This window comes from Poecilia reticulata, chromosome 9 (genome assembly GCF_904066995.2).
Source record: "Poecilia reticulata chromosome 9, P_reticulata-male-v2, whole genome shotgun sequence".
Classification (NCBI taxonomy): domain Eukaryota; kingdom Metazoa; phylum Chordata; class Actinopteri; order Cyprinodontiformes; family Poeciliidae; genus Poecilia; species Poecilia reticulata.
The window spans coordinates 27,887,153-27,909,878 of NC_088838.1; the positions used below are offsets into that span (position 1 = coordinate 27,887,153).

The following is a 22,726-nucleotide window of genomic DNA, read 5'->3' on the forward strand; positions in this document are numbered from 1 at the left end:
TACAGAAGGTAGCACACAGACAAATCCCAGCAGTGCAAGGCCTCCATCAGAAGGTCTGCTAACAGGCGTCATACCATTGAAATACGAAGCTTCACTTCTGCTTGATTTAATTCAACAGATGAGTGCTGCCTTAGCGTGCAGCATCAACATAAAAACACATCGGTAACAGTTTCTACTGGGATTTTTAAAGTTGTTTGAAAGCCTCAGCTCAATGTAAGGCTCGGATTAAAGGGTTTAAAGCATTCAGCTTCTGAAACAAACATCCAGAAAACTGCAAAACAGCTGAAACACGTGCACCAAGGCTCCAGTTCTTAAATCCACTGGATGAGTTACTTTCAGCGGATTTTAATTCTTCGCAGCAGTTTAGCCGCGTCCGCAGTGTTTGAGCAGCGGACTGCGCATGTTACAGTCTAATTAACTTCTGCGTCGTCATTTATTTCCTCATGATAAACTGCCGGCTCCTCAAATGGATAAACACAACGTTGCGTTCTCTTTAGTTTTCTCTGGTCTGTGATGGAGACTTGAATTTAACGAGCCATTTCAACCAAAGGTTTTGAATGGGCTTCCTAACCAGACGCTCCAAAGCGTTATTTAACAATATGAGGTGTTGTTTAATTTATTTTAAACATTGTATTTTCATACATTTATGCTAGGGCTGCCCAAGTCTAGTTTTCCAGAGCTACCATCTGCAACTTTAGATGCATTCCTTCTCTAACACACCTGGATCATTGACTCATTATAAGCCTCTACAGAACTGAGTTGCTGCTGATGAGGGAAGTCAACCTTTTGTCTGGGGTGTGTTTTAGCAGGGATGCATCTAAAAGTTGCAGTCTGGAGGACTGGACCTGGGAACACCTGATTTGTACCGTCAATGTGGCACGTTGAGGGTGACCAATATGCTGAAGTGGCCCTCAGTGAAACTGAGTTTGACACCCCTGCTTTAAATCAATGCTAAAAACCCACCTGCTTATTTGATGTGCATTGATGATTCTGATGATGGCATTTAACAAAATGTAATATCTATTACTTGCTTCACAATTGGTGTCTTATCTGATGTTTTTTATGAATCAATCACATTCATTTGTGTAGCACATTTCAGCAACATGGCAGTTCAAAGTGCTTCACATCATGAAAGCATAAAAAACATCATTAACATGTCATATATTCAACAGCTGTGAAAACCAGCAACAGACATCACGTTTTGTCAAGTGTCATCATTAAAATCATCAATGCACACAAAGAGGTTTATGCTTAATGTACTTTGAACTGCCTTGTTTCTGTTATACAAATAAACTTTAATTTGAAATTAAAGGAAAGGTTGCAGACCCAATGCACGAGAAATGCCCCTCCATTATAACATATTGCCTGCATTATAGTATAATTCTAACAATTGTTATTTTTGCTGGTTCTTGAAAATGTAAATGCACACTGGTAGCAACATCAGTTTTTTTTTTTCCTTTTTATATACAGACAGTCCACAGATCTGTAGATTGTGGTTGTTTGCGCTTCAAATTTACAAATTGACCTTGGCAGCAGTGAAGCGCAGCCTGAACAAACCCAGAGCCAAAGCAAACGAAGGCCTGGCTAAGTAATTCTCCACACTTCAAAGAGCCTTCTGCATGTTCAGTGTGATCAAAAGCAGAGTGCTAAAAAGTTTCCTATGTCCGTACTCAACTAATGGGTGTCACTTTGCTTTGATGAAAGCATCACAGGAATTGATGCTATTAAAGGCGAACTAAGAAGGGAAAATGGAAAGGAGAGTAATTGTCTGAAGGTATAATACCATGTAATGGATAGTGAACCATTTAAATTAAGATGCTTAAATCATTCAAATTTGTAAATTATTTAAAGGATGTTGCAGATTGTTTAATAATATTTGTCTGTTTTGATTAGCACTTGTGGCTTGTATTTTGTTTTGTTTAACTGTATTTGCACTTTGTAAAGTTTATTTTTTAGTTTATTTTTTGTGTGTGTGTTATGGGCTGCCGTAGATAAATGAGGGTAGGCCTATAAAAGCTGGCAGAATCATTGCACCTATGAACGACTTGAATGAACTGTCAAACAATTTCAACACTTAGCGTTCCCCGGTGAAAGCAGCGAGGTACGTTTTTTTTATTTTGTTGTTTTTTGTGTTGTAAGTTTATGTTTATATTCTAATATTTGTATATCTGTTTAGTTTTCACGGTGACTGAAGTAATCAAGGTGACTATGACTATGGTGATCAAGATGATTGAGTTGACCGATGATCATCAAAGAAAATAAAAAAAACCTTGAAAATCACCCGCCGAGACTGCGCAATATTAATTCAAGTGCTGCGGAGCTGCTGCAGTGAAAACTCGAAGCTTCCGTGTGTCGCCTTTCATTGGCGGTGAGACGTTTGGATCGGACATCGGCCGAAGTCCGACGCTGCTTCGGGGTCGACGCCACCATGAGGAGCTGTCTTCGCGGTGGATCCAAGTTTGCATCAGAAACTGATTCCAACAGATGATGATCTCTGGCTCGGTGAGAAATTGACTGATCAAACAACGCGGAAACAACTTGGAGATGACGTCACGTGACTGTTATTGGCGTTTATGAAATTACGCCGAATTACTTAAAAGGTAACTGGACCACTTAAAAAAAAAAAATGGAATGGTGTGTTTTACAAGTAATTTTGAATGTGGGTTTAATTTCACCTCAACTTAAACATCTGGCTGGCAAAATGCCTGCTTTACAAGGCTGTGAAGTAGGTTTACTCATTGGGTTGGTGGGGAAAATGAACCTTTTGCTCAGAAAACTGCTCTGGGTTGGAGTATAATTGGGGCAGCTAATCCACATTTAGATCGGCAAGGTAACCAAAGATTTGTACACAGAGTGATGGTGAAAGAAATGCCAGCTCCACTAACTTCTGATGTTTTAAAGGCTTTGGAGTTGGATTTCAATGAAAAGGGCCCAGAAGGAAAATGTGTTTCTCAAGATGACATTCGGTTTATACAATTTCTGAGTGAAAATATTACAAAGAAAGATGATGGCCATTTGGAGATGCCTTTTCCGTCTAAAACACCCTGCCTTCCTGTGTTGCCAAATAATAAGAAGCTTGCTACAGTTCGTTTACAACATCTGAAGAGAAGGTTAAAGAGAAATGATCAGTTCTACAATCATTACAAAACATTTATGGAGTCTGTGATGCTGAACTGGCTCCTGAGGCAAATGCCAATGATTGTGTGTGGTACTTACCTCATCATGGGGTGTATCATTAAAAGAAACCAGATAAGTTGACAGTAGTGTTTGACTGCTCAGCTAAATTTCGTGGAACCTCTTTGAACGATACCTTGTTGACTGGTCCAGATTTGATAAACTCTTTAATTGGAATCCTTCTGCACTTCAGAAAAGAAGCTGTTGCTATTATTTGTGACATTGAAAGGATGTTCCACCAGTTTTATGTTGCATCAAAGCATCATTGTTACCTCAGGTTCTTATGGTGGGAGCAAGGAGATTTGGAGAGCGAGCCTAAAGAGTATCAAATGAAGGTTCACCTTTTTGGTGCTGCCTCCTCTCCAGGCTGTGCTAATTTTGGTTTGAAATATTTGGCACAACAGCAGAAATCAAAGTTTCCAGCTGCAGCAGCATTTGTGGAGAATTTTATGTTGATGATGGGTTAATAAGCGTCCCTACAGCTAATGATGCCACCAAACTAATAACTGAAGCACAGAACCTTGAACCTTTAACTCCTAATAATTTGCTTCAAATGAAATATGAGTCTGCCCTGCCTCCAGCAGGAACATTTGTGAGGGAAGATATTTATTCCTCAACGTTGGCGCAGTGTACAGTTTCTAGTTGAACAGTTTTGGAGTCGGTGGAAGAAAAGATATCTCCATTAGACAAAAGTGGCATGTAATTCGGCGCAATCTTAAAGTAAATGATGTTGTAATTGTCAAAGAGGATTTTCTCCCAAGAAATAGGCGGCTGTTGGGTCGTGTTGTGGAAACAATTACTGATAGTGATGGCTTGGTTAGAAGAGTGAAGTTGAGAACAAACATCAGGAAGGGATATTATCTCAAAGAGTTCAGTGATAGACCGGTGCAAACATTGGTGTTATTGGAAAGTGACTTGTAAACTGAATGTACACAGATGGGTATGTTTAAACAATCTGCATGGTTTAAGGAAAACTATAAAAATAATGCATTTTTTTTTTTTTTTTTTTTTTTGGTAATATGTGCATTATTGGTGGGAGTGTAATGGATAGTGAACCATTTAAATTAAGTTGCTTAAATCATTTAAATTTGTAAATTATTTAAAGGATGTTGCAGATTGTTTAATAATATTTGTCTGTTTTGATTAGCACTGGTGGCTTGTATTTTGTCTAACTCTATTTGCACTTTGTAAAGTTTATTTTTTGTGTGTGTTATGTACCTCACGGGCTGCCGTAGCTAAATGAGGGCAGGCCCTATAAAAGCTGGCAGAATCATTGTACCTATGAACTGTCAAAAGTGCTTGGCACTATCAACACTTGGCGTTCCCTGGTGAAAGCAGCGAGGTACGTTTATTTTGTGTTGTGTGTTGTAAGTTTGCTTATATTCTAATATTTGTATATCTGTTTAGTTTTTAAGGTGACTATGACTATGGTGATCAAGATGACTGAGTTGACCGATCATCAAAGAAAATAAACAAACCTTAAATCACCCGTCGAGACTACGCAAAATTAATTCAAGTGCTGGGGAGCTGCTACATACCATGCAAAAGAGAAAAAGTGAACTTTTCTCACATTTTGTCAGGTTGCAACTACAAATTTTATTGTTTAATGGGGATTTTATGTGACACACCAACAACAAACGGCACATAATTGTGAAGTAAGAAGCAATATTTAACCCATTTTACTCGAATACATCTAAATGAAATGCATTGCAGCTGTGTAAACAGAGATCATCAGTAACCATCCCAGACTAATGGTTGCCCATTAGCTGTAAAATTAACTTGTCTGTTTATCCCTCCACAATAAAACAACTTCCTAAAAACAAAGTCTAACTTCTTTCTCTAAGTCCCTTGAGTTGAGAGAAATTTGTAGTACCTGACAGTTATGGAAGCGTGGAACAAAGACATATTTAAAAGTCATTAGAGTATGTTTATATAAAGTTTACCACAACTTTGACCAGATGACAATAAGAGGCTGAATATCACAAGTCAGAAAACTACACTCCCCATCCTCATGAATATGTTCAGAAAGTGTCTATATGGAGATGCTTTTCTTCAGCAGCAACAGAAAAGACGGATTGGAAGATGGATAGAGATAAATTAATGTTAATTCTGAAGGAAAACCTATAAGAAGCTACAAAAGAGAAGTTGGTATTATTACAGGAAAATACTGTTCTGGAAATAATTGACTCAAAGGCTGAATATAAAACTGTCAGTTTTTCAGGTGTTTATTGTAAAAGAATAAAGAAAAGCTAGGCTTAAAGCTTTATTGTTTTCATTCCACTTGACAATTATGTGCTAAACTGTGTTGCTCCATCACATAAAACCACAAAGAATTACACTGAATTATGTGCTTAAACCCTGACAAAGTGTGAAAAGGTTCAAGGGGTGTTCTTATTTTGTAAGACACTCAAGACAAACTTGTCACCTATGCATGTGATTCACTTACCCTGGGGCCCCTTTTTCCTGGGATTCCTGGCAATCCTGGAAATCCTTGGGGACCCTGAAAGGAAAAGATTTAAAAATAGTCAAGAGTCAAAATGAATCAGGGCTATGAATACAAAAGACAAAATTAAAGATACAGCCTTTAGACATGTCAGGAGAGAAGCACAGAAAGAAGGCACACACTCTTTGAGTGACATTCACTCAGTTAAATACATTTTTTCCACTTTATCACGTTTGAAGTTAGGTGTTACTTGCAGTCACTGTGTTGTTCCATGTGTGAGGATTTCCTATTAAAAGATGATACAGGCCCTCATTCAACCAACATTGTTTCAACACTGCATAGACTGTAAGTCTGAGTCATTGCACTGGCAGGGAGGTTGCTGCTGGTTCCAGCCACAACCAATCACATTAATTACAAGCATCAGCTAGCTTTAAAACAATTTCACACATGGATTAACAAAGCTCCGAAAGGTCACATTTAATGAGGGGTCAAGTCTGTGGAACCTGATTTTGTTTGATATCTTGGGATTTTAAGTTACTTTCTCACAGCTGAAGCAGTTAAACAAAAAAGAAGAAAACAGGCCCAAGAACAACTCGATGGCGTCTTCTGGGTTTATGTAATAATCCCAAACACACTGACTTTTACATCTGTTGGAAAGAAATCCATGTTTGATTATAATTAACCAGCAAATAGTCTAACAAGCCAGAAGGCTTTTTAGCAAACTTTAGGTCCTGTCGATTGCAACCATCAGGCGATCCACACGTGATAAGTAGTTTAAGCTTCAGTCACTAATCAGGTCAGAGCCAAGTCACGGCTTCAGCCGAATTTCCTAAGAACTTAACCAAACTTTTACATTTTGCATCCTTAAGCATTTACAGTATACGCTTGTAAGCGCCTGAGTAGGTGACCTTTTATCTTGCAAGAAAAACTTTGACAATTCAGACGAGAACTTTGGAGGTCAACTGGCATGAACTTGTCTGCAGATCAATTATATATTCAACAATGGTCGGTGGGGTTACTATAGACTGTACATGACTTTGCACATTGTTGACAATGCAAGATAAGTTAATACCTCAAACTTCACTGCAAAGTTGATGGTGTCATTTGAAGGGCAGGATTCAGGTTTTCCAGCAGAATATTGCTCAAGGTTTTGATACCTCCAGCTTGTCGCACCTCTATACGTACTTCTCAAATGAGCAAGCAAGACAAACTCAGAAATGCACACAATCGAAAAGAAAACCAGAATTATTAGATGTTTTTGTATTTCATTGCTCATTGACCCTGTTCTGATTCTTGCATAACTATTGGAATCAGTTCTGATGATGGATGCAATCAGTATTGGATCTTTCACTCTGCATGCACTGCTTTCTGTTGCAACATCAACGTTGCAGACAGTTGGAGCTGAAGTCACTCTTCAATTGCATCTGACAGCATAATCCAGCCTTCACTTCACGGATTCAGTCTTGTAGTGGCCTGGCAGTTTCACATGTGTATCTGCTCCAACACAACTAATTCCAATGGGCCAACAAACTCTTTACAATTTTAGAGTTCTGCAGAGGTCTGCTAATTCATCCTCATTTGATTCAGATGTTGACCCAGGGAAAGGATGAAAACATGCAGGATACCAGTCCTTGAGAAGTGATGTTGGACACATATGGGTAGTGATTTTTCTCCTTTTTAGGATTGGTTAAGACTTTTAGGAAGTCCTAACCAGACTGCCAAAAAGTCTCATGATACAAAAGTGTCATAGTATGCTTGACAAAATGAAGTCTGTTTTCAAAGTGTTGTCATCATGTGACCTAAGTGACATAAGTGTAAGCTATTATGAGCCCCAAACGTGACAGTAAGTACTTACTACATGACATTTTGCATTAATGTTTTTGGCTTTTATTTTGGCGTAAAAAAGGAAGTCCTGATATGTTGACAGAGTTAACGATTAAAGACTTTTAGTTGGACTTGCAGAAAATACTAAGTTAATTTAGCATCTAAAAAAAAAAGCCTGACTTCTTTTACATCTTTTATCAGACAGCATTTAGGACAAAATAAACGACAGCCTTAACTTATTTATCTGCAGTTAAAAACTGAAAATAACAGCACTCAGTAGACCTTAGTGAACTAATTGTTGATTGTTGATGCTATTGGAGATTAATGAAATCTTTTTGAAGAAAAAAGGAGCATGTTCAATGTATCTCAGACAATTACACCACCTTACCACTGAACATAGCATAATCAAAAATAATGTATGGAGAAGGAAAACCTTGACTGGATGAGTCTACAATACATTCTCCCACAGTTACTTTGATTGTTATAGCAACAGATTTGTGTTGTTGTTTTTTCTTATAAATTTCTTGAAGTGGAACAACAAGGGGTGTAGCTGTAATAAATTCACAAATGTGTGTCCATAGTAGATTAAAAAAAAAAACTTTTAAATCACTGCTCAGTCAATGATGGACATGCTTAGATGAGGAGCTTTCTTATACATGAGGTGCCACACATGTTCTTTACTTCAATGACATGTTCAGATGTCTTCTCAAACTTGAAGTGGGGCTAAAATAAATATATTGCATTCCCCAACAAAACATGTAGTTGTGATTTAGTAATTAAAAGTTTCAAGAAACTTTGGTTAATTTGAGCAAGAAATGTAGCTAAGTTTATTTTAAATTGTCAAAGATGTTAACAGTGACACCTATAATTGTAAAGACATTATTTCAAACATAAAATTTTTTACTTTTATTCTAAAATTTACAGGGTGAGATTGTGCTTTTATGACATTGTCAGATTTGCCAGAGGAAGGAACTTTACGCCCTCAACACAAAGTTTTAATAGTTGAAAGCGTAGTAGTGTTTTATCCCTTAATCTGTTTTAACCCATTCCAGAGGTTGGCGTAAGAAGTAACACATCGCCTCGGAAAAATCTTACACCTCACTGCACACACTAAGTGAGCTTCAAAATGCGATCATTGCACAGCTGTTGAAAGGAATGATCACCCAATAATGAGCACCAAAGTGGTGTGGACTGAGAGCACCTAAGACCTCACACATGCATGACTGGCAACTTGGAAAATAAACAAAGACTGGGGCAAGTGGAAAACTCTCTACCATTCCCATTAGCCACACTGTCAAGATCACTTCACCACACACTCTAGTGGTTTTATAATCCAAGCTTTCACCTATTTCAGATACAGGCAATGAATGAACAAAAAAAACAACAACACAGCAACATTGAAACAACAACCTGCTCACTTTATCCATGACTGTGACCCTGAAAAGTTCAAAACAAAACTCTGGATTTGCTACAGTTCGAACACCTCGTTTCATTTCTTCCAGCTGGACTTTATCACACCAAACACGTGCACATCAATTCAGAGATTTCTGACACACATTTGTTTGACCACTCACCGGTGGTCCTGGTTCTCCCTTTAGCCCAGGTGGTCCAGCCAGCAGTGAGAACTGGGTTGGCTCCAGGTCAAATGTCTGAAAGCCATCTGTTGCAACTGGAGTCACCGCAGGGAGTGCGGTTGGTTTGAAATCGCTGGTCACTTCTGGCTCAGGTTTCTTTGGAGCTACTGTGGTCAGTTCCTTTTCATGGGGAACGTACGCCTGAGTGGAAAAGGCCGTGGTCCTGAGATTTGCCGACAGTCTGACGGAGACAGGCAGAAGTAAACTTTTCCCAGAAGCTCCAGAAGACTCACTATCCCTCTGATTTGTGTTTTTGACGAAGTTTTTCTGATCCGGTAGATTTATGATCCGAAGAGATGCGGTAACAGTCTGAGATGAAAATTTGGGCGGGTTTTCCAATCCAACATTAGATGGTGGAGAAATAGACACAACAGCATATTCTGTAGCTAAAGATCTCTTCGTCAGTGATGGCGAAGTTGTATGAGTTAAAGTAATATCCGGGTCTGAGAATAGAGGTAGCATGGGTGGAAAAACGGGCCGATATGTGTCAGCTTCTCTGCAGTGTTTCTTAATGTGATCACAATAGTTATGAGCTGCCTCAGCCGAGGGATAAATGTCAAACTGACAGATTGCACCTTCAAACGGCACTGAGTTGTGGCTCATTTTGCCCAGCAGGAAGGAGCCCTCTGGATCCAGGCGCTGGTCCTTTTTCGAGGACCAATTTCCATGTAAGCTCTTCTCACCACAGGATGTGTGCAAAAATACCTGACGGTCTCGTATAGCCACAGCAAAATTATGCCACCGTCCATCGTAGACGTCGTAGTCAAAACTCACAGAGTTCTTGTGCCCCACGTGTACAAAAACATTCCCCGGTGTGAACTGTACTCCGAGCTGAACTTTCTTTCTTTTAGATAGAACAGAGAAAAGGAAGGCGCTGTTGAAGCGATGAGCAGAGAGGCTGAGGATCAGGGAGAGGTTGCTGGTGTCGTAGCTAGCAGGGATGATGGTGCGGAGCGGCACCTGGAGGCGGGCGCTCGGAGTGAGGATGAAGCCGGACTTAACGGGGATGACACCGGCGGGAATGGAGCGAGTCCCCGTTGGTGGTGGCACACCCGGCCTTCGCCCGAAAAGCCCCAGCTGCTGCAAAACATCCACATCTGTAATAAAAACAGGAGAGAAGTCATTGTGTTTTGGGTGGGATTTGAAAGATGCACTGCTGTCATTTTTTAATTCCCAGTTTCATCTCTTTGATGGAGGCTCAACCTAGATACGTACAAAACGACTCCATATACTGCATTGCACTGTGGGAGACGTTCAAAGAAAAAAAGTGAGTGAAACTCTTCAATCAGTCTTCCACTCCAGTGATCTGCATCAAAGCATGAACTGAACAAAATTAAAAAAGCAGGAACTGAAGTGATATTTAAAGTGTCGTGAAGCAATACTGGGAATTTACCTTTTCAAAGCCAGACTAATTGAAAACCCGAAGCAAAGAGACTGCATTAAAGTCTCCGCATATGGGGTCATACATCATTTGCTTTAGGGGGTTGCTGGATATTATGTAATCCTTACATCAAGACTTAATTAGGACAATCTCAGCAAACAGAAGCTGAACAGTTCCCCGGAGGGGATGGTTGTGGGAATGTAAGGTGCATAGCTAGAAATGTTATCTGGTAATGTCTGCTGATTAAAGATGATTCCTCTGACGGGAGCCTGTGCTCAGAAACATACTGCAGTGCTTGCCGCAGGTTTTAATTGCTACTTGCATCTCATGGGAGGAAAAAGTGAGTAATGTTCGCACCTTGCTGTGCTGTGTGCACGGTGTATTGCTCCAAATTGGATTCACACCTTTGAGGAAGAGCTTAATTAAACCCACATTTCAGTTTAAAAGGAGGCAGACTTTGTTTTTGCTGCATTCCAGATAGCATGTCTGTTCTTAAAGCAACTACATCCTGCAGCATGGACAAGAAAACTGTAGTACGAAAGAATATAGAGTTAAAATGAGAAATCCAGCTACACCATGCAGTCATTATGGGCAGAAATTATTTTAACAAGTGTCTGAACTTGAACATTAACTGAATGAATATACAACAAACGGCTTCAGTGATTCATTTTTACAGAACTGGGTGCACAACTTTGAATTTACTGTGGATTTCCTCTATTCCATATGCAGTCTCAAATATATCCATACACCTCTGCTAAAAGACATTGTGCTTTCAGGGTTAACACCTGTGCATTCTTGTAGCCATCTCTACCTTTTTGGACTGATAAAGTTGCTTGTGTTGCTATTATTCCACCCTAGAGAAAAATGATTCAAGTAAATAATTCATAGATCAAAACTAACTTTGATGACAGGAAGCATCAGGCCAGAACTATTTGTGGTTTCTCAAATTGCTTTTCAGCCCTCATGAATTATAAAAACAGAAAACAGGTTTTAGCCCTCTGTCTAAAAACAAACACAATGTGAGGGCAAAACTGATCTTTGTGGCTTTAAAAACTCATTAGGACATTTTCCATTACCGACTCGTCTCTGTCTTAGGTCACACTTGCAGTCATTTGTATTACTAAAGGTTTAAATATACAAGAGAAAACCACTGCACAATCTAAAACAGTTTATTGAGTATTTAGGTCCTACACACACACACTGAATGTTATAAAAACAGACAGATGTGAGCTAGATTGAATTAAACTGCTGAATAATAAATTCCTGCTCAGCAGAAGAAAAATAAGAATAGACACACATCCTGTTAGGAGGAGGGAAACCCTGCTCAGTTTGCAGAGGCAGCGGGAGATCAGCCAGACTTGAAAACTCAGGCAAAGAGAAAAAAAAAATAGAGAAAATCCCTGACATCCCATAAAAAGACCATGTACAGTCAATTTCTAAAGCAGCACTGATTTGAATTGTTAATAAGGTATGAGAAAGCAAAATTGCTGTTTGATTGTGTGGTGTGTTTTCTCAGGGTTCTCTGCACATCATGTTTTAATCTGAGTGGGTAGGCAGGCTGCCTGCAGCTCTTGGTGACCTCCTGATGAGCAGAACAAAAATAACAAAGTATTAAGTGCATAAAAATTTGATGCAAAGACAAGTTTGGCAAGAAAGAAAGTAACTAAATCAGAAAGAAAAACTTATACAGAAGAACAGCCACTGAGTCAGTCTATTCCCCTGTACTCAGTGCAGCCTTTACAGTTTCTCCCTGCATGTATGAGAGGAAAATAAAAGAAATTGTTCCGTTAGGGGGCTGAACAGGGGAATCAGCTGGAAGCATTGTTGCTTTGCAGCAAGAAGTTTGAATCCTGCTCTGGGGTCTTAGTGACTGGAGTTTGCATGTGTAGAAATTATCAGAGGAACCATATATTTCATATGGTCTTCGAACACCAGGGTTACAAGTCCGGACCTGTTACTGTGGTAACTCAATCTTGGATGAGTGAAAGAATATGGATGAATGAAAAGAAAACTATCGAGTAATAAAGTACGGTAAGTGTTCTCCATGTTTAAATGTTTTTTTCTTTTATATTTGATAATGAAGTGTCAAGTTTTGAATTATTTTAATGAGATGGCAGAGTGACTTATCTGACTATATGAATTATAATGTAGCAACGTTCAGCCCCTCCCCTACTTGTTGCTGTGCACTGCTGAGTCAGATGGTTGATACAGTGTTCCTTTACTTTCCCCCCACTTAACAACAGTTGGAAATATAATAATTTAAAAAAATTTCAGCATATTCTTATTTTATAAACGTTGCAATATGCAAGTTTACTTGTACACCCTGACAACATCTACGCATAACATAAAAAAACTAATAATAAATAAATTACATTATTTTGATGCAGCATGAACTTTTGTTGCTATGCTATTATATAAAAAAGGGATTCAATCTTCTCACATGTTTTAATTTAAAACATCTGTGCAAGTCGTTACATACTGTGAAACTCTGGCATTCAGGTTAGAAAATCGCTAGAATCTCTTTCTGATCCACATGTGAGTAAGACTCACATATCAGACATTCCTCTGCATGAATCCAGGATATTCAGCCTTCACACATGCTACTATGTAATGTTTTTAGTCAAAAAGACAAGAACCTTCAACTCAGATTAACTTAACTATATTGCATTGAGTTTTCAAAACCCTGGATAGTTCCAAACATTTTTTACCCTGTTAATCATCTCAGCACTATAAAATGGAATAATAAAGTTCTGATTTAAAACTAAGGCTCTTTTTAAATAACTAGCTACGTTCCAAGAACTTTCTGCCCTTTACTTTTATTAGCAGATGTTTTTTGTTAATTTCTATAAGCCACACAGGAATCAGTCATCAAAATTCAAGGAGAAAAAAATTATAGAAAGAACGTTTTAAAACGAAATATAAAAAATATAAAATATTTTGTCAGATTAAAAAAAGTTAGTTTTTTTTACTTAAAAGTTATGCAACATACTTGCAAAGGATTCAAAACAAGGTTGAAGTTCGTTAAAAATTTGGGATGCAAAAAGAGAACTGCTGACATCAGAGTGCATCACATAGCAACATAAATGTAGCTAAAGTGGTTTGGTAAGACAGACTTTCTAAAAGAATAATGCAGGCCACTAATTATGCTTATCACCCCGATATAATTAAAATATACAACAATTTGAATCGACTTCTTCTACGTATATCCTAAGTTTTTATTCTGTGCCACATAAATAGTTCAAACTTTACCTGTTCAGTATGTTAAAGCTCAATCCACTGAAGGCATCCCACATTTTTAATTCTTTATTTCTCACATTTCAGATATCACCAGATAAACAGTGTGTAGGAATAAAAACCTTACTTCTGCATCTTTCTCCTCGGTTTTCTTACCTTGTGCTTGTGCAAACCTCACAGAACAGATGGAAACCACTACGGTCCAAAGAATCAGAGCTCTCCTAAAAACAAGGACAGAGAAGTTTGGAAAGCATCAAATTCATTCTTTAATCGTCCAAGTAAGTTTTTATATTTTCTCGAAGTTGTAGCTATAAAATTTTGTGGAAAAGTCTCAAAAAGTCTAAATTTTAGAGATTCAGATGTTTTTCATTTAAAAGCCTCATCAGCAGGACAGTGATATTTTAACTGTCACATTTACTTTTTTTATTATTATTTGAAATATCAGACTGTAAAGTTAAATACAATGTGACCTGTATTCTCTAAACCTGATCATAAATTATATTTTTTACTCATTTTATTAAACACTGACATCTATTTATCTTTCTGTCTGACTAGATAAACTATTACATTGCTGTTCAGGCATTGGTACACCATTTTTGTCAATGCATAGTATTGGGATGTTATGTAAAAGACCAACATGAATTATTGCATTTAGGAGGAAGAAGGAATTATTTTCACATTTTTACAAATGTAAATGAAAAATGTGACATTTGTCTTCAGTCTTTTAAATCCTGAAATACAATTCAGGGCAACCTTTATACATCACCACATTAAGGAGATGGTGACTGCTTTTTGTATAATTTTTCTTTTTGCTTTTTATATAATTGTCATATGGGCAGTTGCCCAGGGCAGCAAGAGATAGGGGGGTGCATAAGTGACACACGCATAAATGTGAACAGATGTGTTTTCTAATGCTTATGTGAATGAGCAATCAATATAGAGTTGGTACTTCTAAGCTGAGTAGGTGGTCCCAGCTTGGTGTTGAAAATTGTTGTAAAATGTTGAAGAGCTGGACCCAAATGCAGGAAGGAGGCAGGCGGGTGAAAATAAGGTTTTACTTACAAAAGGATGGATGTATCTAAAAATGTCAGGACACCAGTCCTCATGGATGAGACACCCATAAATTACCACATACAGACACTTGAAGAAGTGTGCAAATTCTTGTCGCACTTTTCAGATTTATTGTTTTTCTTCAATTGGGAATTCAGTGGAATTGTTTTTTTGTTGTTGTTTTTACTTCACAAATTGGTACCACTTTGCATTGGTCTACATAAAAACACAACCTAATACAATACTTAACACATTGTTTCACAAGTGTGAATATTTCTGTAAAGTGAAAACTAATTTAGACCAGCAAATCCCAATAAACATTCTCCCTGTAATCAGTTAACCACATCTTTACAGTGCGTGGTTTGGGATTTGTTTTTCCCATGAGATATTTCCTATTGAGTAAACTGCATGTTGACATTAATCCAACATATTTAGACTGTACAGTATGAAAATCTAAACTATTGTCTAGATCATGTTGGATTTTTTTTGTAACACACTGATTAAGGGTTTAATTCAGTAGTTTTGCAGTGTGTTTGTTGAAGCTGTGGCTGGGAATCTTGAACATTTGCAGAGTCGGAACAATGTTTCTTCTCACCGGTAAACGATTTAAAACCCGTTTAATAAACTTTACTTGCTAAACTAAACATAAATTAGCAGCAGAAACAGTGTGTGACCAAAACTCTTTTGTTCAACAACTTTAGAATGATGCAACATTTTGGCCTTATTAAAAAAACTAATAACCCCCCCTCCCTCCGGGACAGCCGGAGGGAGGCCAGCTGAGTGAGACGCACAGCGGGGATGAGAGGGGAAGAGGAAGGAGGAGATGATTACTGTCTCCGCCTCTCGCACATCTCCCACAAATCAGTCCCAGATCGTTTGGCAATTCATTCTGAAACAAGTTGAGGAGCAGTTCAGCTGAACGGCTCAGACTTTCATTGAACTGTGCAGAGAGAACATGCGGAATTGTTTCCACACGTTTATCTGCAACTTATTAAAGTATCCCGCCCGCTCCACTTCATATCTGCATACAAATCTAAACTTCTCCTCAGCTCAGCAAGTACTTTCGCGAGCTTTTACATCGTTACACGCACATTACAAACAGCACCCCCCCTAAACGCTCGTTAGTTCAGACTCGGGTATGTTTAAGAAGACATTTAGGATTTCATCTTGAACCTTTTCAACCATGAAATGTATTAAAGGAAAGCGCTGATTTAGTCTGTCGACTCACCCCCCGACTCCAGTGGCTTTGCGTTTGGAGTTCGGGGCATTGTCCGACTCCATTACTTCATTCTTTCCCGGGAGATTTTATTATCCAGAGTACAGAGGAGGCAAAGTTTTTCCATCCCAGGTGTTCCTTGGGGAGCTGTGCGCAGAGCAAAAGCGCAAACAATAAAAAATAAACTAAAGTAAGAATTTTAAAAAATAAACAAAGCTAGAATCAAACACTGATAATGCCGTTTGATATCATTGTCGTGTCCTCATTTTCTCTGCAGTTTCCAAGAAGATGACTACTGGATTTGAAAAAAATAAAAAAGAGATGCTCCACCTGTGCGGTCTTCTATTTAGTTTTCCGTCTCTTCTCCATGCGTTCTGTAATACATCAACAACAGCAAGAATAAAAATGCTGTGCAGCTTTCCTGGCGATACAGGATGACGCGCAAGGATGAGTGTGTATGTGTGTGACGACTTCCCAAAATGAAAGTTTATTGTGGACTCAGGGAAATCTTGAGAACCGGGAGAAGGTGGGGGTGCTGGGGGAGGGGGCACCTCCCTCTGTCGCCCTCAGCTGACATCCAGGGAAACACACTTTGGAGCTGCAGCTGAAGGTGTGTCTTCGCAGCAAGCGGGACCCTCTCAGACTGCACGTGCTCAACTGCGATCAAATGTTCTTCCTTACTACGTGAATGTTACGTTTAAAACGTGCACAGGGCCGCAGCAAGCATTCCAGAGGCACGTGCAAAAGCCCCCACAGTGCCCACCCACCACTGAAATTAAAGATAACTTCTTTTTTTTTCACTTTTTTTAGTGATAGTTACAGCATTTGAGTGATTTGGATGTGAAATCCTCAATTACCAGCCCCCAAGCAGCACTGCTTGGATGATGGATAGATAGTTTTCCATTGAACCAAGATGCTTGTTTCTGACAGAAAATAAGACGTGAATTCTCAAAAAATATAGCAATTTTGGACAAAATATGCGATTGTTATCTATACTTTTAAAACATCCTGTCATTTATCTGCATTTTGTTTTTACTGAGGTTATCTTTAGCTGATATTAAAAATGGGCTGCACAGTGGTGCAGTTGGTAGAGCTGTTGCCTTGCAGCAAGAAGGTTCTGGGTTCGATTCCCAGCCTGGGGTCTTTCTGCATGGAGTTTGCATGTTCTCCCTGTGCATGCGTGGATTTTCTCCGGGTACTCCGGTTTCCTCCCACAGTCCAAAAACATGACTGTCAGGTTAATTGGCCTCTCCAAATTGCCCCTAGGTATGAGTGGTTGTGTGTCCTGTGTGTCTCTGTGTTGCCCTACGACAGACTGGCGACCTGTCCAGGGTGTACCCCGCCTCTCGCCCGAAACGTTAGCTGGAGATAGGCACCAGCAACCCTCCCGACCCCATTAAGGGACAAGGGTGCAAGAAAATGGATGGATATTAAAAATCATAAGTGTAGCAAAAAATGTATCTCTGTAAGGGGATAAATACCTTTTGAAGGCACTCGCTCTTTGGCTTTAAACACATCACATTTGGTGACAACTCACCAAAATAAATGATGTTGTGGTGAGATACTTGGAAAGTTATTTGACCTGCAAACAATTAACCTGTTTGCACTTCACACCTGCTCTGTCTCTGTTAGGTCTAATTACGCAAAAACAAACATGACACTTACATGACAATAGAATTTAACAATTACTTAACGGCTTTAAACTTTTATCAAAATGCCTACTTTTGACAACCTCCCTCCACCTGACACCTGCATTCACATTCATTCTCATTGTACATATAGAGGGATATACGGTGCACAGGTTCTGGTCTGTGTGCGTGTGTGTGTGTGTAAGTGAAATTCCTCTGCCAAAGAAAGTCCTCATTGACCCACCTTCAACAAACACGCTGTGACAGTGTCCAGGAGAGAACCAACAGAGCCCCGATTCAGCTGCCTGCAACTGGATCCCTCCTCCTCACACAGAGCCCAGTTCATCGTCTCGTGGTCAGGAAGTAAGGGAGCCCACCACCTTGAAAGATCACTTCCCATCTACTTGTCTGAGCAACATCAGATGTCAGCTTTTGTTACCACAAATTTAAGTTCACAGACAGGAAAGGCAATGTCCTCAGAGTGCGCGGAGGAGCCGAGATGAAGATCTCCAATCTGGAGAGTAAGGTTTCACGAGGCTGGTGTATCAAACTGGGACCTGAGACTGGCACAACGTCTCAGGGGAAACGCTCTTGATTTTTCAAAAAAAGTTGGGCAACAAGAACTAGGAGTCTGTTTTTAAATCACATATTTGCTTATTTTGTCTAGTTTCTCATTTGAACTTTTTATTGAATAAAACTCTGCATGTTAAAGCTGCATACTGTAGTTTAGGCAAATAAACCATGAATTGGTTTTATGAATTTGAAATGTTTTACAGTGTTCTGCAGTTTATCCTTAAAAGTAATTACTGCACTCTTAGAAATGGCTGTAAATGTACGGCGGAATTCCAGCAGTAACATACTGTTATTCCAAAATACGGTAGGATATTGTCAATTTGATGTCTTCTTCTCTTGTCACAATCAAGATTGACTACTGGCAGTAAACTACCGCAAAATAATTGTACAATACAGTTTTTTCCTACGCAAGACATTTTACTTGTATTTGCATCTTAGAGAACCAGCATTTAAAGACAATATTAAAATGAAAGAAAAAAAATACTTTCCATAATAAATCTTTTAGGGAATGAATCAAAATCTACAGAACATAATCAAAAGTGTTAGATTACCAGTGTTGGTGTTGTATGTTAAAAATACAATGTTAATTAAACACTTATTTAGTCAAATTTAAAGATAGGTTTGTCAGTTTCCCTAAAGAGATGGTGTTTGATAAAGAGTTGCTCCCACAATCGCAACGTATCTGTGACGTCACGTGTTTGCCCGGAAGAAAACAGTATGGCGTCTTGTCTGGAGCTTATCAAGGTAAGTTCCCCAAATCTATTAAAACGTGCTGTTTTTGTTCTCTCTTTAATGTATTTATGTAATGTAATGGTAATGTATTGTCTCAATGTCTGTAACTCCCTGGCAAACATTATGTATTATGTATCTTAATAAAGATCTATTAAAAAAGGTAAGTTTCATGTTAAGATCGTCATGTTTTTGATTTTGATTATTTTTGATGAATGCATTCACTTTCGATTTGCGCAAGAGTATCAACTTATGCTTAACGTAAGTTTATTTTATTTTTTTTTGATAACGCGGTACGACTGTTCAGTACCGAGGTGCTCAAGTCCAGTCCTTGAGAGCTGCTATCCTGCAACTTTCAGATGCTTCCCTGCGCCAATTAACACACCTGAATCAAATGAAAGGCTGGTTAGCAGGTCTGTTCAGAGCTGATCCTGGTCTGTTGGAGTAAAGATACATCGAAAAGTTTCAGGACAGTAGCTCTCGAGGACTGGACTGGCAGCTAAAGATGGCCAAGCAGGTGTAGCACGGGGTGTCGGGTGGTTAAACGAACATTAAAACTGTCAGAAAGGCCGTTTGAGTTAACATTATTTAGCTACGGAGTCGTTTTCTTGAAGTTTTCGGCTATAGACGGCATAATGGGGAGAGTGGCTGTGCTGGACCGGTGGTTTGATCTATGCGTTCAAAGCTAAGCCAAAATGTTTTTGTCTTTATAAATAATAATGATAATAAATAATGACATATTGGCTGACTGTTTTTTTTCTTCATTATTACGTCATGTTGATGACTGAAGCCTCTTATAATGACTTCAGCACATTTCTTCTGACAGGTTGGCAGAAGAAATGCTGTCCAGAATGTTTCTATAAGCTGACAAATTTTTATTATGCCTAATGTCTGAGTTGTGTTCATGGTAATTATTTCTGACATTTTTATGCTTTATGTTGTAGGTGGTGAAAAATGCTCTAGGGTAAACCAGGTGGACAAAGTCTTTTGGTGGGTCTGGTTAGTTTTGCTCACTTCTCTTTAAAATGTTTATTATCCTAATGTGTCTACTATTTATCCTGTTGTTCCTCTAGGCTGGTAAAACCAGGCATTCTTCTGTTGGTTCATGTGCTTCGTCCTACATCCAAAGGCCACAAGAAGAATCCAAAACAGCTCATGCCAAACTGGACCATGTTTTCAGATATGTGCAGGTATGTGGTTATTCTAATGATCCTGCTTCTTTGTAGAAGCACTTTCTCATTGGCTTTGTTTGCTATCTGAATGTAGCTGTGCTGCTAAATATATTTAATATTTTTTATTATTCGTTGTCTTATCATTATGTCAAAGATGCAAGCCAGTGTTGAAGCCTTCCTCATTGCCGTGCAATCAGGACAGCCTTTCCTCCTGCATGTTGGTGAAAACGAGTAACACCAAAGACACTTCACCATCAGTGATCACAAGATCATCCAAGGTAGCTTTTAATGAACTTTCAAAGCACACTTCACCTTCAGTGCAAACTTCTGTAAATTAATCCAGACTACAGTTTTCAACATTGATGTGACTTGCACAACAATTGAGGAGTTTAAGATTCTTGCTTTTACTTTACCTGACAGAGCAGACACTCTTTATTATGATGATCATTTAAATGCATACTGTATCAATGAGAGGATTTGTTTTATGTTCTTCCAATTAAGGACTGGTTTATTACAGTCCCTGTGGCAAGCAGTTTTCTGCATGGTCAGCATTGAAGGGCCATATTGTCTTTGAGAGGGTCTAGCCGACATTCCAGACAGGACAGCGTTGTCCATATTCTACATCTTCAACCTCCAATATCAACATGAAGCAGCCAAGACTTGGAGTACATTCAACGGTAAAACCACTCCTATGATTTTTTTTACAATGAGCAAAATACAATGACATGGTTTAAAAGTTTTAAAGTAAGTTATGATTGACATTTGACAAAGGTGGTGATGTTTTCTCTTTATGTAATTAAAAACGCCTTTATTTATATATATTTTACCAGCTGTATTCAGAATGCCACACTATTTATATTCTCAGGAATTTTCCCATTTTGATTTTGTTTTTTAGTCGCTTCATTGGGATTAACCCAGAAAGGGGCACAAAAGCCGGTCATGGGAAGATGGTATCCAAAAAGACTGGAAAGACCATTCAAAAGAAAAAGTTAGTCAATGTTCAGGTTTCCACCCTCATCAAAAACCTGATGGACTTTGAGTGGCATCTCATTCAGGTTAGTTGTTGTCCTTTTCTTTTCTTTGAAATATTTCTGTTTCCATATTACTCAGGATCTAAATTGTATTGTCTTTTCTTTTTCCATGTTGGATGGTGCCTTCATCTGCATCTAATAAAGTAAGTGCCAGTTGGACTCAGGGTTAGGGATGTGATACATCCTCTTCAGGATTAATTACGGTCAGGATTAATTACGGTACATTTACAGTAAACTACATCCTCTTCTGTGTTATGTGACGTTCTGATTATGCAGATTATGCATTTTAGAACCGTACCAATTTGTAACACTTCTAAGAACTTTACACTGGGTTAGGTATTAATGTTCTATGGTAAAACTAAGACTGTACTTTAAAAAGTAGCATTAGTTTTCTTGGCAGTAGCTTACTCATAAAGAGAATGCAGTAGTAAAACTAAATTAACTCTAAAAATACTGGAACACCAGTATTTGAAGGTATATTTGCTTTCACCACTGTTTTTTACGGTGGCCATCAGGTACAAACACCCAGCAAGGATGAGAAAAACATGCAACAAAAAAGAGATGCAAACAAAAATGCTGAAAACAGAAAAACAGAAGTGATCCAGACCACTAGGGGGAGTCGAACAAAGAACAGCTGTGTCCGAAGTCAGGTTTTGCATTTTTGGGTCCTCGACGACCGGAAGAGAAGCTGTAACTTACTTTTTTTTTTTTTTTTAGCTGTAGCTTTCAGCTAGCTGCTTAACCTCTACTGTGGTGTTATGTTGCTTAGTAACCGTGACAACGTGTATCACACAGCGGCGAAGAAAAAAAAACGGGCTCGGAGTATGTTTTTTTTTTTTTTTTTTTTTCCTAATTTCTCTATTACTCTTCACCTTTTTTAATAAAGGCAGTTGCATAGTTAAAAACATTTAGTCAGATTCTAAAATGTTTAAACACGTATAGCACATGTACACAAGGAATGAAAGCAGCTTGATAATTACAGACATTATAGTCACTCCTGGGTCCAAACAAGACCAAGACAATTATAGTTGCACAACAAATCTGAAGATTCTGAAAGTATTCACATGCCTTATAAAGTTACAGTATATTTTAAAGCATTTTATTGGTGATGACACAATATTGTGATAAAACTGGGCAAGGAAAATGCTTTGACCTGTAGGACCACTTTGCTGTCCTACAATCTTCACTCAACGTTGTAGCTGAGACTTTTTGACCTGGTGTTCAGTTTACTTCAAGGTTGCTGTGATGGAAATCCAGAAAGACATGGACTAGGAACCTTTAAAGGGTTCCTGCAGCTTAAGCTTTACTGTCAACAACCAAAACCATCAGTGCAGTTGTCACTCTTTCAGAATCCCCAGGAGCTCAACTCCAAGACCTTTTATTTCTCCTGTAAATATAAAGGTTCCTTACATTTTACTGAGGCATTTCTCAATAATATCATTCAGTAAGAGTAATTTCAAACATTTAACTCTTGAGTCGTATCAGTTTGAACAAAATGCATAAAGATACAGATTACTGCTTAAAAGTTACTTAGCTAAACTTTTTCATGTAATGATTTTCTAGAGACGGGTGTTTTTGCGGACAGATTCATGCTGGTGGTCCAGAACAGAAAACATTTTTAGAGCTAATGCAGTGTT

The 22,726-nt window shown here is 38.5% G+C and overlaps 1 protein-coding gene across 1 annotated transcript in view; it reads right to left on the reverse strand.

Annotated features, from left to right (window-relative positions):
- col27a1b (collagen, type XXVII, alpha 1b) overlaps positions 1-16,843 on the reverse strand; it is an 82,490-nt gene extending 65,647 nt beyond the window's left edge. The window contains exons 1-5 of the mRNA XM_008417909.3: positions 16,287-16,843; positions 15,969-16,103; positions 13,847-13,911; positions 9,016-10,172; positions 5,621-5,674 (exon numbers count right to left, since the gene is read on the reverse strand). Coding sequence (XP_008416131.2) covers positions 5,621-5,674; positions 9,016-10,172; positions 13,847-13,911; positions 15,969-16,021 — 1,329 coding nt within the window. The 5' untranslated portion in view covers positions 16,022-16,103; positions 16,287-16,843. The remainder of the gene's footprint in view (positions 1-5,620; positions 5,675-9,015; positions 10,173-13,846; positions 13,912-15,968; positions 16,104-16,286) is intronic.
- Positions 16,844-22,726: the final 5,883 nt, after the last annotated feature.